The sequence below is a fragment of the Chelmon rostratus genome, chromosome 10, assembly GCF_017976325.1.
Source record: "Chelmon rostratus isolate fCheRos1 chromosome 10, fCheRos1.pri, whole genome shotgun sequence".
In the NCBI taxonomy this organism is placed as follows: Eukaryota; Metazoa; Chordata; class Actinopteri; order Chaetodontiformes; family Chaetodontidae; genus Chelmon; species Chelmon rostratus.
Genome location: NC_055667.1, coordinates 13,754,581 through 13,766,886, shown reverse-complemented (window position 1 = coordinate 13,766,886; position 12,306 = coordinate 13,754,581). Strand labels below are relative to the sequence as shown.

Genomic DNA, 12,306 nt, shown 5'->3' with positions numbered 1-12,306 from the left:
GAGACATGAGCTGAAGAATTCACACTGAAACTTGTGAAAGAGTGAATGTGCTGTAGGTGTTTGTATATGTGTGTGTGTTCCTTGCTGGGGACTCACAGGGTGTTGGCAATGACCAGCAGGTCTGCATTGTCAAACAGGGCCACCTGAGGCCACTCCACCAGCAGCAGGAAAGTGAGCTGGATGAGCAGCATCAGAGCCAGCTTCCCTATGCTGCTGATGTGGAGGAACACGGAGCAGGCCAGCAGGGTCAGCAGTACGCTGTAGCTGAAATACTGCAGCGGAGAGGAGACAGCGAAGGCGGAGGAGGAGGATGAGGAGGAGGAAGGTTAGGTGAATACTCAAACAGACTTTTCAGGCACACAGAAAAACATATAGCACATAGGCACATCTGACAACATACACTCACGCCAAACTGTTGTGGGACTGACCTCTGGGAAATGGCAGGGCATGGCCTGGCTGGGACACAGAGTCAAACCATCCGCTGCTGTCTTGGTCAGGTTGTGTAGCAGGCAGAGAGTCACTGATGATGTGTTCAGCTCCTCGGCCACACAGTCGTGCAGTTTCTCTCTGCTGCAGGTAAACTGGCAGGAGGGGAGGAGACAGTCTGTCATTTAACCGTCAGACAATGAAGGAGAAAAAGCAAGAAGCACACTGACTGACAGCAGAGCCCAATTGATACTGGAGTTATGTGGCTGATATCCATGTTTGAGAGTTGCATACATTTTGTAAATATTTGCACATAACACACATAGTTATTGGTCATATAAGAATTTTGATCAACATATCTTCTGAGCAGGTTTTTTTCATTATATCAAATATTTAATCTTCCAATGACCCCATGTATCGACCAAGCTCCACCAAAAAGCCCCCAACAGCCCTTAACAGTAACCAGGTGATGTATAAATCCAAGATAATTTGACACAGAAAGTATGCATTCAGTCATGTTGCTTGAAAATAACAGAATTTTACAGATTTAGAACGTATCAAATGCAATAAGAGCAAACAGTCCAGAGAATGGGCAGACTGATGCTCTCCAGTGCAGAAACAGAGAAAGCAGCTGCTGAACTGAGCAAGCAAGCGACTCAATAAATCCTTATGAAATCTAATTTGGCTCGCTTAATGTTGGAGTGTGACAATAAACAACCAATCAGGGGCTGAAACGACCCTGCAGGCAGCCAATCATACAAGTGGATCGGCACAAAGCTACAGAGCACAGACAAAGAGAGGGACACGCAGGGTTACGCTTGTCCTGCTCTGTCCACAATCACTCCTGATATCTTGAAGATTTACAATGCACAACAGTACATACATTCTTCATTTGTAATGTGGCACACTCAGTGGTGTTGGCATTAATTTAATCCACACGTACACAAACCAATGCTAAAAACGTCTGCGGAATATTGGTAAACATTAAAAAAATGTGATGGTTAAATATAGAGTAATTTCCACAACCCCATCTGTCACAGTGACAGATTATGATGTATTACAGCTCAAAACCTAATTATAGCACCCCATAGGCTCATTGGTCCAATTTTAAAAATGCTAAGACGGTGCAGAATTCCCTCAAATCTCTTACAAACATGTTTAGCAACTTCTGAGAAGAAGTGTGTGATATTAATGGAAGGACAGACAAATGGTACTGAGGCGGATACATAACCTCTTCCCTGATGTCACTGTTGGGGGGACAACTCGAAACGACACGTCACATGACACAAAAAATGACAAAATGAAGAGCTGTGGTCCCTACCATGTTAGCAAAGGAGGAAATGAAGAGGAGGAGGATGGTGAAGACGCCCACCAGTGTGCTGTTTGCACGAGACTGGACTATTTTCTTGGTTACAGTCTGCAAGGCAGCTGGGAAGAGCTTGAATACACACAGCATGGAGAAGATCAGATAAGAGAGCGTTAATACCATTAGTGATGCTGGCTGAAGACATATGATAATGACTCTTATCCAAAGATATCTGCAAGAGAAATCACATGAGTGGTGAAAGCCTTCGTTTCTCACTTTGATGCAGGAGTAGATGGCACAGATGAAGAGGATGTTGGCGAGGATGATGAAGATGCTGATGTAAAGACCAAGCATAAGTGTTGTTCTGCGGAAGAGAAGAGAACAGACTCATTAGGAAGTATAACTCGAATTAACTCCTCATAAACTAATAAAGACCATATTTCCTGTCCTTAATTCAGTAGAACTGGGAAACTGGGAAATGCGAATTATATAGAAAGAGCTACTTACTTTGGGAAAATGATAATCTGGATGAAACAGATGCAGCAGAAAACAAGGAGTGTGCAGGCCACATATCCCCCAAAGCGATCATCAACCTTTTTGGAGTACTGAAAATAGAAAATCGATGAGAAATAAGTTCCCTTGCAGCTCTGTTAAAGAGGGAATAATGAACTCGGTTTATTTGACAGGGAATTATGGTGAATTTCAAACGGACTCCACTCAAATACCAACCTTCTTCTCAAGGTCAGCAGTCTGAAAGGTGAGCAGGAACTTCTTGACGTGGTCCTTCCTCAGCTGGTCGATGCTGCGCGCGTCGATGGCCCGTCCAAGAAACTCATCCACCTCGTCCTCAGGGTTCAGGGCCTCCTGAGCGCAGCGGCTACGAGGTAGATGGAACAATAGGTCACTGTGCGGTGTGTGTTTGTACCCATGTGTGAGGGAGTTGGCCTGTGCTATGACAGGCATCATGACTCAGAGCTAATGTGGTATTAGTGCTGGGTTGGATCCGACTGCATAAAACCAACAGAGCTCTAAAGTTAGACCGCTACAGTGACAGTCTGCCAGTCAGCCGACAATAACAAAAAGCCACCCTAATAACAAAAACTAGAGGCAAAACACTCACTTGTCTTTGCTGGATGCTTCATCGATGCCCTGAGAGAAACAAAAAAAAAAAACACAGAGTGCAAATGAGATGCAGAGACAGTGCAGGAAGGAGAAAGATTATCATGTAGCCACAGTACAACTGAAAAACAGACAGAGACTCAGACATCTGCACTGCTAATCCCCGAGAGCCAGACTGATGTTTTAATTAATGCTAGGAGGCTTCAAATTACACCCTCTTCGCCCCTGGGGCTCAAACCCTCTGAGATGGAGAGGACAAAAAGGAGGAGGAGAGGGGAAGAATGCCGGAAAGACGAGGAAATGAGACTCGGTGCGTAAAGAGAGGGAGGAAGTGAAAGAGAGTGAGTGAGAAAGAGAAATATCTGCAGCTGCAGCCTCATCAGATTAGCTTCAGCAGTAAATGATGCACTGGGAATCCCTGGGAGCCCTGTTGTAACGCCTGTTTGTTTGATGGCCACAGATCAATACTTCTTCTCACATTCCCGTTGTCTCCTTTAGGCTTTACCATATATACAGCTCCATGCACATTTGTTACCTTCAGGCGCTCAGATTCATCTTTATAGAGCATCTTATTCATTCAAGGTTGAGGAATTCTAACAGAGTCAGCCATGCTGGCATGCTTTGTGAGGCTGCCGTTGTGTGTGTAAGATGAGAAGAACTCTACATTAAAGGCTCATCTTTGACCCCGGTGGTATTCTGTGCAGCTATCTAACAGAGGCAAAGTAGTTTTGTGTCAGATTATAATTAAGCACAAAGTGCAGCTGAGGCTGATGAGAATGTCATTAGTTTTGCAAGTATGAGGTTGTTCATCAAATTACTGGACAACTGAAAGTTTGACCTGATGGTCTGGATCACCCTCGAGCCATGCTGCTAGCATGACTAAATAATCAGGATTTTTTTTTAATCTGTTTTCAGTGATCGTATGAAAAGCAATCAGTTTTGTAGCAGCAGTGGTTTGTAGGATTTCTGCCCTATCAATAAAATGACCACAGAAGAGAAATATCTACTATTAGCAGCTACTGTACATCATGAAGAAGCATAGGATGACACATGAAATCGGATATGGAGAAGGAGAGCAGGTGCCGTGTGCTCAGCTGATGGCTCCCTGCGTTTATCTCACCATCTGCCTGAAGACTTTGGACTCCTTGGTTCTGGAGAAGGATCTGTCAGGCACCCAGCGTGGCATCAATCCCTCCGCAGAATTTGCACGTGCTCGCTGCATCTTGGCCATCATGGCTTTCTCCTCTTTCTGGAAGTGAAGAAAACCCCACCAGGGTTTGACAAACAACGTCTTCTATGCCAGGAGACAAGCCATTATATTATTTGTGTGAAATATGGCACTAGTGTGAGGCTCTGAGGAGGTCAAGCAGGTGATCAAGGACGTGTGTGTGTGTGTGTGTGTGTCTGTGTGTGTGTGTGTGACCGTTCACTAACCCTCTTCTGGCTGCAGCCCAGCACCAAGAAGGTTTCAATGTTGTGCTCCTTCAGGTAAGCATTCCTCTCCCCTCCAAATCCCGGCTCCACCTCGTAGTCCCCGTTCAGATACTGCAGTGTGGCTTTGGTGATGTGGATACGTCTACACACACACACACACACGCACACATGGTCAAAAACTAAATAAGCTGTGCGACCTTACGCCGGAGCAGTAGCACGTGGAGTAGGAGGGACTTACCCAGCCTTCCCCCCGGCCTCCATTTGGTTGGCAAGCGTCACGTCGTTGGACCAGACGTCAAACTGCCACTTGCGCAGGCCCAGCACCCCGCAGTGAACGCGCCCGCTGTGGATGCCCACCCGCATGTTCACATTCACGCCCGTCACCTCTCGCACCAGCCTGCAGTTGCACACACACACACACACACACACACATGCACACGCTACTGTCAAAAACTAGTGTCACCTTCATCTTCACAGCATCTCTTCTACACCCTCGCGCAGCATAAACAAAGCAAGAAACCTTTACTTCACCTTCACTGGGGTTGGACTATATGGCTGTAAGGGTGTGTGTTTTTGTTTTAAGTGTGTTGGTCTCTGCATTAGTGCGTGTTTGACTCACGAGATGGCCTCAATCATGTCCACTCCCATCTCCACACAGCAGTGGGCGTGGTCGGCCCGGGGCTCAGGCAGCCCTGACACACAGTAGTAACAGTCTCCCAGGATTTTAATGCGCAGACAGTGGTTCTCCTGTACAGCAGGGAGACACACACACACACACACACACACACACATTAGGCCTTCAATTACAGCTAATACACAGCATTCTCATGACCAATTTAGAGCTTTTTATGCATAATTTACATGACTCATCGGCCTCAGCAGAGTCTAATTGATGTCTTACACAATTTTTAAGTAACCTCCACTCACCAACAAGTACCTCATGTTGGCTTTGTCATACTAAAAGTGGAGGCTCCAGACCATACGGTTACATAAGCAACAGTGGCTCAAAGTTCTGTTGTGTTCTGTTGTTGTGCAGCAGGTTGTCAGCGCTCACCGAGGCCAGCTTGTCGAAGCGAGCGAACAGCTCGTTCAGCGTCATGACCAGCTCCTGGGCCGTGCACTGAGACGCCAGGCTGGTGAAGCCCTCAATGTCTGCAAACAGTATGCTGCAGGAGAGGCGATGGAGGAGGCGGCGAGGGAGAGGGAAACGGACAGAGAGGAAAAGAAAGACAAAGGAGACAGAAAATGAGATCAATCAATAAAGTATAGAGTTAGTTAGCATGGTCTAGCGCCTCCCTCCCTCCTCACTGTCCAGCTGCCAGGGGAGGGAGGGAGGCAGACATTTGTTCAGCTCTGGCTCTCATCATCTAGGCCAATGTAGGTCATCTCCTCCTGCCCGTCCCTCCGAGAACACCACCCCCCGTCCCCCTGTCTGCATGCCTTTCATTGCTAACTTTTGATAGTAATGAAAGGCTAGGACAAACAACACCACAGACATTGTGAGTTCTGGCTGAAGGCAACAGATGGCGCTGTCTGTCCCATGAGGTCATCCACTGGGGGAGAACTGGCCCTTAATTACAGCAGGCCAGAGTCTGCCTGCATCTCCCACCCTGAGCGAGGCCATGATGCAATAGTTTATCTGTAAAGGGTCAGTTCAAACAAACACACAACAAAACACAAACATATTTCCTTATTTAACTCAGGTGGTATGTAGCCTAGTTTTGACATGCACTCTTTGTTTTATTCTTTGCCTGTGAGCAGTTTTCACTGGAACTACTTTCTCCTGGAATAAATAATACTGACAGTGTGATCTGCCGCCTATCCAGAGCGGCCATTGAATTGTTTCTGGAGAAAGATCAATTCAATTCTGTGAACAAATAAAATAATTAATTCACTTCCATTGTAGTGAGTGTACACTTCCAACTAAACCACAACTTTCTGCATGGAGAAATATTATTAGGAGTAAGTGAGATAAATATGTGTCTGTAGTTTGGGTGAAGAGGCCCAATGAGTAATTTTCTGACCATGTCAATTACAGGTATAGTCACGTGCAAATTGGTTTGACTTATTGATAATATATAGATCAGCATTTTGATTCCAAATATAGGCCTGTTTTGGAAACATTAGTGGTGAAAACATGCCTTCTAAACCCTTTTTGGTGTGAGATGTACACAGAAATAGTGACTTCATTTCGGACAAAAATGACTTTTAGTTGGAACAAACTCCTTTTTGGTCATCTACATTCACAATCTATGAATATTGAAAGAAAATACTTATTTGGAATATTGAGTGCAGCTGCTTGAAAAGTTGGAAATTGCTTAAGCTGGACACCCCATCTAAAGAGACCTGGCATAGCATCATTTTTGAAATCAGTGATGGAAAGAATCACGCTCTCCATGGGGATCAAATTTTAAGGAAAATTGGGAGAAGTGGAACATGTATATTTCCTCAAAACGCCCTTGTTTTGCTTAAAATTATTCATGTCATTATTCATCTTTTTTATTTCTTTTTGGTGTCTCTGATTACACGGCAAAACGTTGAAAAGGCGGATCAATCTTTAAAGGTCTACACTAAAGATTATTGTGTGAACCGGTGCGGTTATGTGATTTCAAATAAAAGAAAAGCTCTTCAACAACATCAGAAACATTAATAACTTTGGTTTAGTTGTTGTCTGGTGTTAAGAGCTTTTACACATTGACTTGCGCATGAATTTGAGCCAAAAACTAAATCTTGTGTTACACTTGGATAATGGATTGTTCCTGTAAGTTAACACCTTGGTAGAACGTCGTCATTGCAACAGATTATTCTGCTAAGTGCACCGCCTACACCTATTTGGGTAACCTCTGACAGGAGATCTCTGCTGCAGCCTCGTTTCACAGTCCTACCCCCATCGCCACTGCAACCTGAACAGCACCGGCTGGGCTCAACAGTAGGCTAATGGACTAAGAGTTTCAATCACCTGTTAGTACTGATTTATTCCTACTCAGGAGGTGAAATCCAGTGGTGAGGGCTGAGACAGGGGGCCAGCAAACTTGAGTTCTGCCACCTACAATTTGCTACAGAAAGCACAGCAGTGCGCCAAAGTCAATATCGTTACTGCAGCCGGTGCTGTCAGTGTCAATAAACAACAACATGCATAATACATGCTGTCAGGGAAATAGCTGTTGGAGTGACTCTGTAACTGACACATCAGTCAGCGGAGTGAGGTCAAAGCCACTGGTGCTAGCTGTGATGGCAAAGCAGACAAGCTGTCCGACATCTTGCTGAGCGTGTGCTGGTGCCGTCGTGTGGAAGCACGCGTGTGCTTTTTATCTCTATTTACCTAACATTGTCGTGTTTTTGGATGTAGATCTTGTGGAACATCATATCTTCCTTCTTGGCATTGATATCAGCCTTCATCTCCATGGCAACGTGCCTTGGCAGCACTGACAGCAGTAGGCGCTCCTGGGAGAGAGAGAGAGAGAGAGAAAAAGAGAGAGAGAAATTTAAGAAATACAGGGAGAGAGAGAGAAAGTCCATTCATTTCCATCAGTTTGTGCTGTTGAGACTGCTCAATGAGTCACACTGCCTCGTTGGCATCTGCGTGGGAACGTGTTAGTCAAATAGAGAGGAGTGGAGATATGTGTTATACTTCAGAACATATTGTTGACCTCAAAAACTGAGACAAAAAAAATGAAGTAGAAAACGGAGACACCCATTTGTTGCTCTTTTGCATTCGTGAATGTTTTTAGTTTTCCTACAGGGCGCGGGAACGGCTGCCTCCCTCGCTTATTAGCGTGGAAGCATGCATGTGTGTGTGCGTGTGTGTGTGTGTGTGTCAGTGCATATGTGTGTGCATATTTGTACCTGCTGCTGGTTTTCCCTCTGCAGGTGCAGTCTGGCCTGGATATATCCTCTGGTCTCCTGGAAGGCTTGTCTCTGTGAGACCTCAGCAGGATAGTGGGTACAGATCCCGATCATGTTAGTGCACAGGAAGATCAGCACGTTGGCACTGATCTGAAAACACACACAAACATGACAGAGAGGGTGAAAAGGAAAAAAAACAAAACATGCGAGTCCCACCAAACATGCACATATCACATCATAAGAATACAGTGAACTCTGCCTGACTTGGGAGAGGTCAATACATGAAATTGATAACACTCTGTGTCACAGGATTTACTGCAAGGAGAAAAATTCCTCAAACGTCTGAGGGGCCATTAGATGCGATCTGGTTAGAGATGATGACCGTGGCCTTGTGGTTGCTTTGCTAGCGGACATTCTCCTCATGTCGCGCTCTGAACAGCAGATAGGAAACCCAGACGGTTCAGTGCGATGCCTAGCTGGGGACACGGGAAGACTGTGTCACTCCTGTTTTCGTACCACTTAAGCTGAAAGTTTGTATTGCCTCTAAAGTGCTTGTAGAATCCATTCATTCAGCATGTAAAAATATGACTTTTTTAAAAGCCGACAACACATGTGAGCCCACGAAACAGCATTTTCATGTCAAACTGGGGTGATTCCGAGCAGTGTAACGCGCTACAACAGAGCACTTTTCATGCAACTGGCGGCGTATTTGAATGCACAGCGTCAGGCAGCAGTGAGAAACAGAAATGTGACTTTCTCGTGTGCACAGCGCAGCGAGGTATGTCGGGTTGAACAATGAGGCTCTAAGAATGCAGAGGCACAAACTGTAAAACAGCATTATCTGTGGCTTGAGTAAATGAAGTGTAGATATAGTGTACAGTTAGCTTTGTGGGGTCATCGACCTTAAAAGCATTCCTCTGCGCTGCTCCGGCCGCATTCTGTGTGTGCTTGTGTGTGTTTGGTGCGTGTGGTAAGCCGGCGTGTAAGTCTGTTAGTGATTTCTCTTCTCACTCGTCCACAGCCACGACTGAGCATCAGAAACGGGGCCTTGAGCTCTGGACTTTCCCTCAGCTCAGAAGCGCACAGGCGTGCACACGCACACACATCCTCTACATGCTCAGAAACACACTCCAGCCTGGGAAAGTCACTTGACCCATGACCAGAACACAGAGCGTTTCCTCTGAAGATTATATCATCAATAATGAGAAAAAGACATGCAGGCATAGTACGCTTATAAGGGCTGAATTTCAATCAGTCTTAATAACAACCTTAAACTAGAGGAAATGAAAAATCTCATCACCAGTACCAGTGTTTCAGAGCCATGGCTGGTATGTTGCCAAACCAGTGTGTCATTTGGGTTTATGAGAAGAGAGATGGAGAACTGGAGATAGGGGATGATTATCTGTACACATGCATGTACAGCATATTTTCATGAATGTGCTCTTTTCAAATGAAATCAAAAGGAGCATTAAAGTACCGACATCCACAGCCAACGTCAGCCAACTAAAACGCTCACACTTGTCCGAGGGATGGCTGCCGTTCCACCGCCGTCCTGAGATGAGGTTTACAGTGTATACATGAGAACTCGCCCCTATGTTGTCAAAACAAGACAGAGACAATCTAACAACCTGCGCCTGAAACAGTACACCACTACCACAGGACAGTGGAAGGCAAATTCCACTGTTTATTCAAAGAGAGGGTTGGTGGTAGCTTCTTATTCTGCCTCAAAACAAATGGCCAAACTAGATTACAAGCGCAGCAGTAAGCAAAAATAAACACACTGATGGTCCGCAGGTGCAGAAGCAAACATGGTCTTGATGTATTGGGTAAATACCAATCCCTGAAGTAGCTGATGCAGGCAGAGAGCAACAGCGTTATTCAGGAACTAACAACAGAGCATCCAAAATGTATCCTCATTCTCTTTCCTGAGCTCCAGCATGCAGGATGACAGAGAATGGTTGATGTCACCTGTCAGTCAGCTTTCAAAGATTCAGATCAAAGCTGTGGAGAAGTGTGATGCACCTCACCATCGAGCGATCGAAGATCAGGTGCGAGCACCTACAAACAATACCTGCCCGGAGAGATTGTTCTCTAAGTGCAACATTGAATTTGCGCCGGATTTTTGCTTAATTAGTAATTAGCCTATTGTGTTTGTAAATCACTGACACACCAGGGCTTCCTGATAAACCCAGGATCATCATGTTATAGACCACAGATGGAGACCCGACACTCCGGTCTTGAAGGGCTCTGACAGAACCTGATCACTTTAATCCCAAACAGATGGCTCTGAACAGAGTGAGCCAGATAACTGAGTTAAGTGGCCTGTCTGAGATACAGGGCCACCTGCAGTTCCCAGGACCACGCTTCTCAGCAATGCCTTCAATTTGCATTCAGCCAATTCAGCTTCCCATGTGAGCGCGATCAGATTTCCATCCAAGTAAAGACATTCCTATCAAATTGATTTAGATAGTTTGGCAACAAACATGGAGCGTGCTTAAATGTGGCTTAGGAGGTCCCACATTCAGGGTTTTGTGTATTTGTGTTGAACAGGAAAACACACAAAAGCGCAGCGATGGCATGGAATGCGCATTTATTTGCAAATGTGATGCAAATGCAAGTTCAGCATCTACTGAAACCTTGCAAAAGCCCAAAGATATCCGCAGGTGTGGTGCATTCAGGTGGAGCATTATTAGAGCTACATCTTGAATGATAGCTCAATATAACAGCCTGACAGCTTTGAATAAGTGAAACTAAAGTGTGGGGAAACATGACGAACAAAGCTTGCGTTAATGCCAAGTTATGCTTAGTCACCACATGGTCTGGAGATTAGAGGCAGCAGCATTCATGGGGGCTTTTGAATAAATCTTGTGTGTTAGCCGTGCATGTGAGTGTGTGTGTGTGACTCGTTTTGGACTGGCAGCTCTTTGATCCTGAAGCTTGTGTCTGTTGCTGCACTTATATCACCCAGGCATGCAAATCTAGCAGAGGCCCACGGCCGCTCTGACACTCCCCTCTCCAAACAGCGGTGTGGTGCGAAGAGAGCAGAGGAAGCTTCTCTTCATTAGCACGGTGCCGCTCTCTTTATAACCTCTAAGTTGGACTTAGAGAATCTCCCACTGATGTCTCCTGACCATTCTTCCTGCAGACTTCTGGCTCTCAAAGACGAGCCTCGCTCGACATTTACTTAAGCAGGAACCTCTTGGCGGTGGAGTTAAAAGGAGTCCAAACATTGGCTTATAAGGTGCGGCTCCCGGCAAGGTGCTTTATAAAGTAAGACAGACGGATAACATGTTAAAGACCCAATGAAGGAAGGGGATGGAAAAGATTTTTACTTGGCAAACACACAGCAAACCCATTCAGTCCTTAATAATACCTCACTGGTCAATTCCCTCATGCACAAGCATGCTGGAATGTACATGTGCTTTGTTCATGTTTTCATAGCTAGGTCATTATCCATTCATTAGGATACAGTATGCCACGGCTGATATGTTCTATTGATCGATAAGGGATGTTTCCATGACATTTAGGCCTGCTGCACTGTTGCAATTATACAAGTGTTTCTTCAAGCAGCATCAGTGAAGGCAACTGTAGAAGCAGAGCTGAGGTGGTCACATGTCGATGATTTTGGAACTAATATTAAGTCCTATGACAATGAAGTCAGACGAAGCAAACTAGGAACTGATAACCACAGATAAAGCGCACTGTCACCCATTGGATTAAGGCATTGTTTAGTAATCAACGTTTGGATTTTTCCACAAGTATTTAAAAAGGCCTGCAGTGAAAGATAAGTCCAACCCTGAGCTCCACTAAAGCCAAAGTTTAAACTTTAAAAAGGCCAGAGTGCTACATCCCATAAGTCAACACACGGGCTCTAGGGACACTGACTGCTGTTGACATGGAGGTTACTCTCCAGCACATGACCTTTGATAGGCATCTGGAGCTTTTAAAATGTCTTACAGAGATGAACGTTAAAGCCCACTCACACACTGCTGATCCTAGCTGGAAAAGATAACATGTGGTACCACAGTGGTATAAATAGACAATACTACGAGACTTTGTTGCACTAGTGCAGATCTAATGGGGTGACTATAATGTGTAATTACTGACACAAGAAAGAAGTCATTCCTTATAAAGATAAATGTTGCTGAGGGGTGGGGGTGCCTGTCTTTGCCATC

General features: G+C 45.2%; 1 protein-coding gene across 1 annotated transcript in view; it reads right to left on the bottom strand.

Moving 5' to 3' along the window:
* The window catches only part of LOC121612326 (adenylate cyclase type 6-like), a 31,534-nt gene that overhangs the window by 5,195 nt on the left and 14,033 nt on the right, over positions 1-12,306 (bottom strand). The window contains exons 4-17 of the mRNA XM_041945142.1: positions 8,132-8,281; positions 7,608-7,729; positions 5,340-5,451; positions 4,905-5,032; positions 4,524-4,682; positions 4,286-4,427; positions 3,972-4,100; positions 2,853-2,881; positions 2,462-2,609; positions 2,240-2,337; positions 2,009-2,096; positions 1,748-1,864; positions 429-581; positions 97-272 (exon numbers count right to left, since the gene is read on the bottom strand). Of these exons, the coding sequence (XP_041801076.1) occupies positions 97-272; positions 429-581; positions 1,748-1,864; positions 2,009-2,096; positions 2,240-2,337; positions 2,462-2,609; positions 2,853-2,881; positions 3,972-4,100; positions 4,286-4,427; positions 4,524-4,682; positions 4,905-5,032; positions 5,340-5,451; positions 7,608-7,729; positions 8,132-8,281 (1,751 nt within the window). The remainder of the gene's footprint in view (positions 1-96; positions 273-428; positions 582-1,747; positions 1,865-2,008; positions 2,097-2,239; positions 2,338-2,461; positions 2,610-2,852; positions 2,882-3,971; positions 4,101-4,285; positions 4,428-4,523; positions 4,683-4,904; positions 5,033-5,339; positions 5,452-7,607; positions 7,730-8,131; positions 8,282-12,306) is intronic.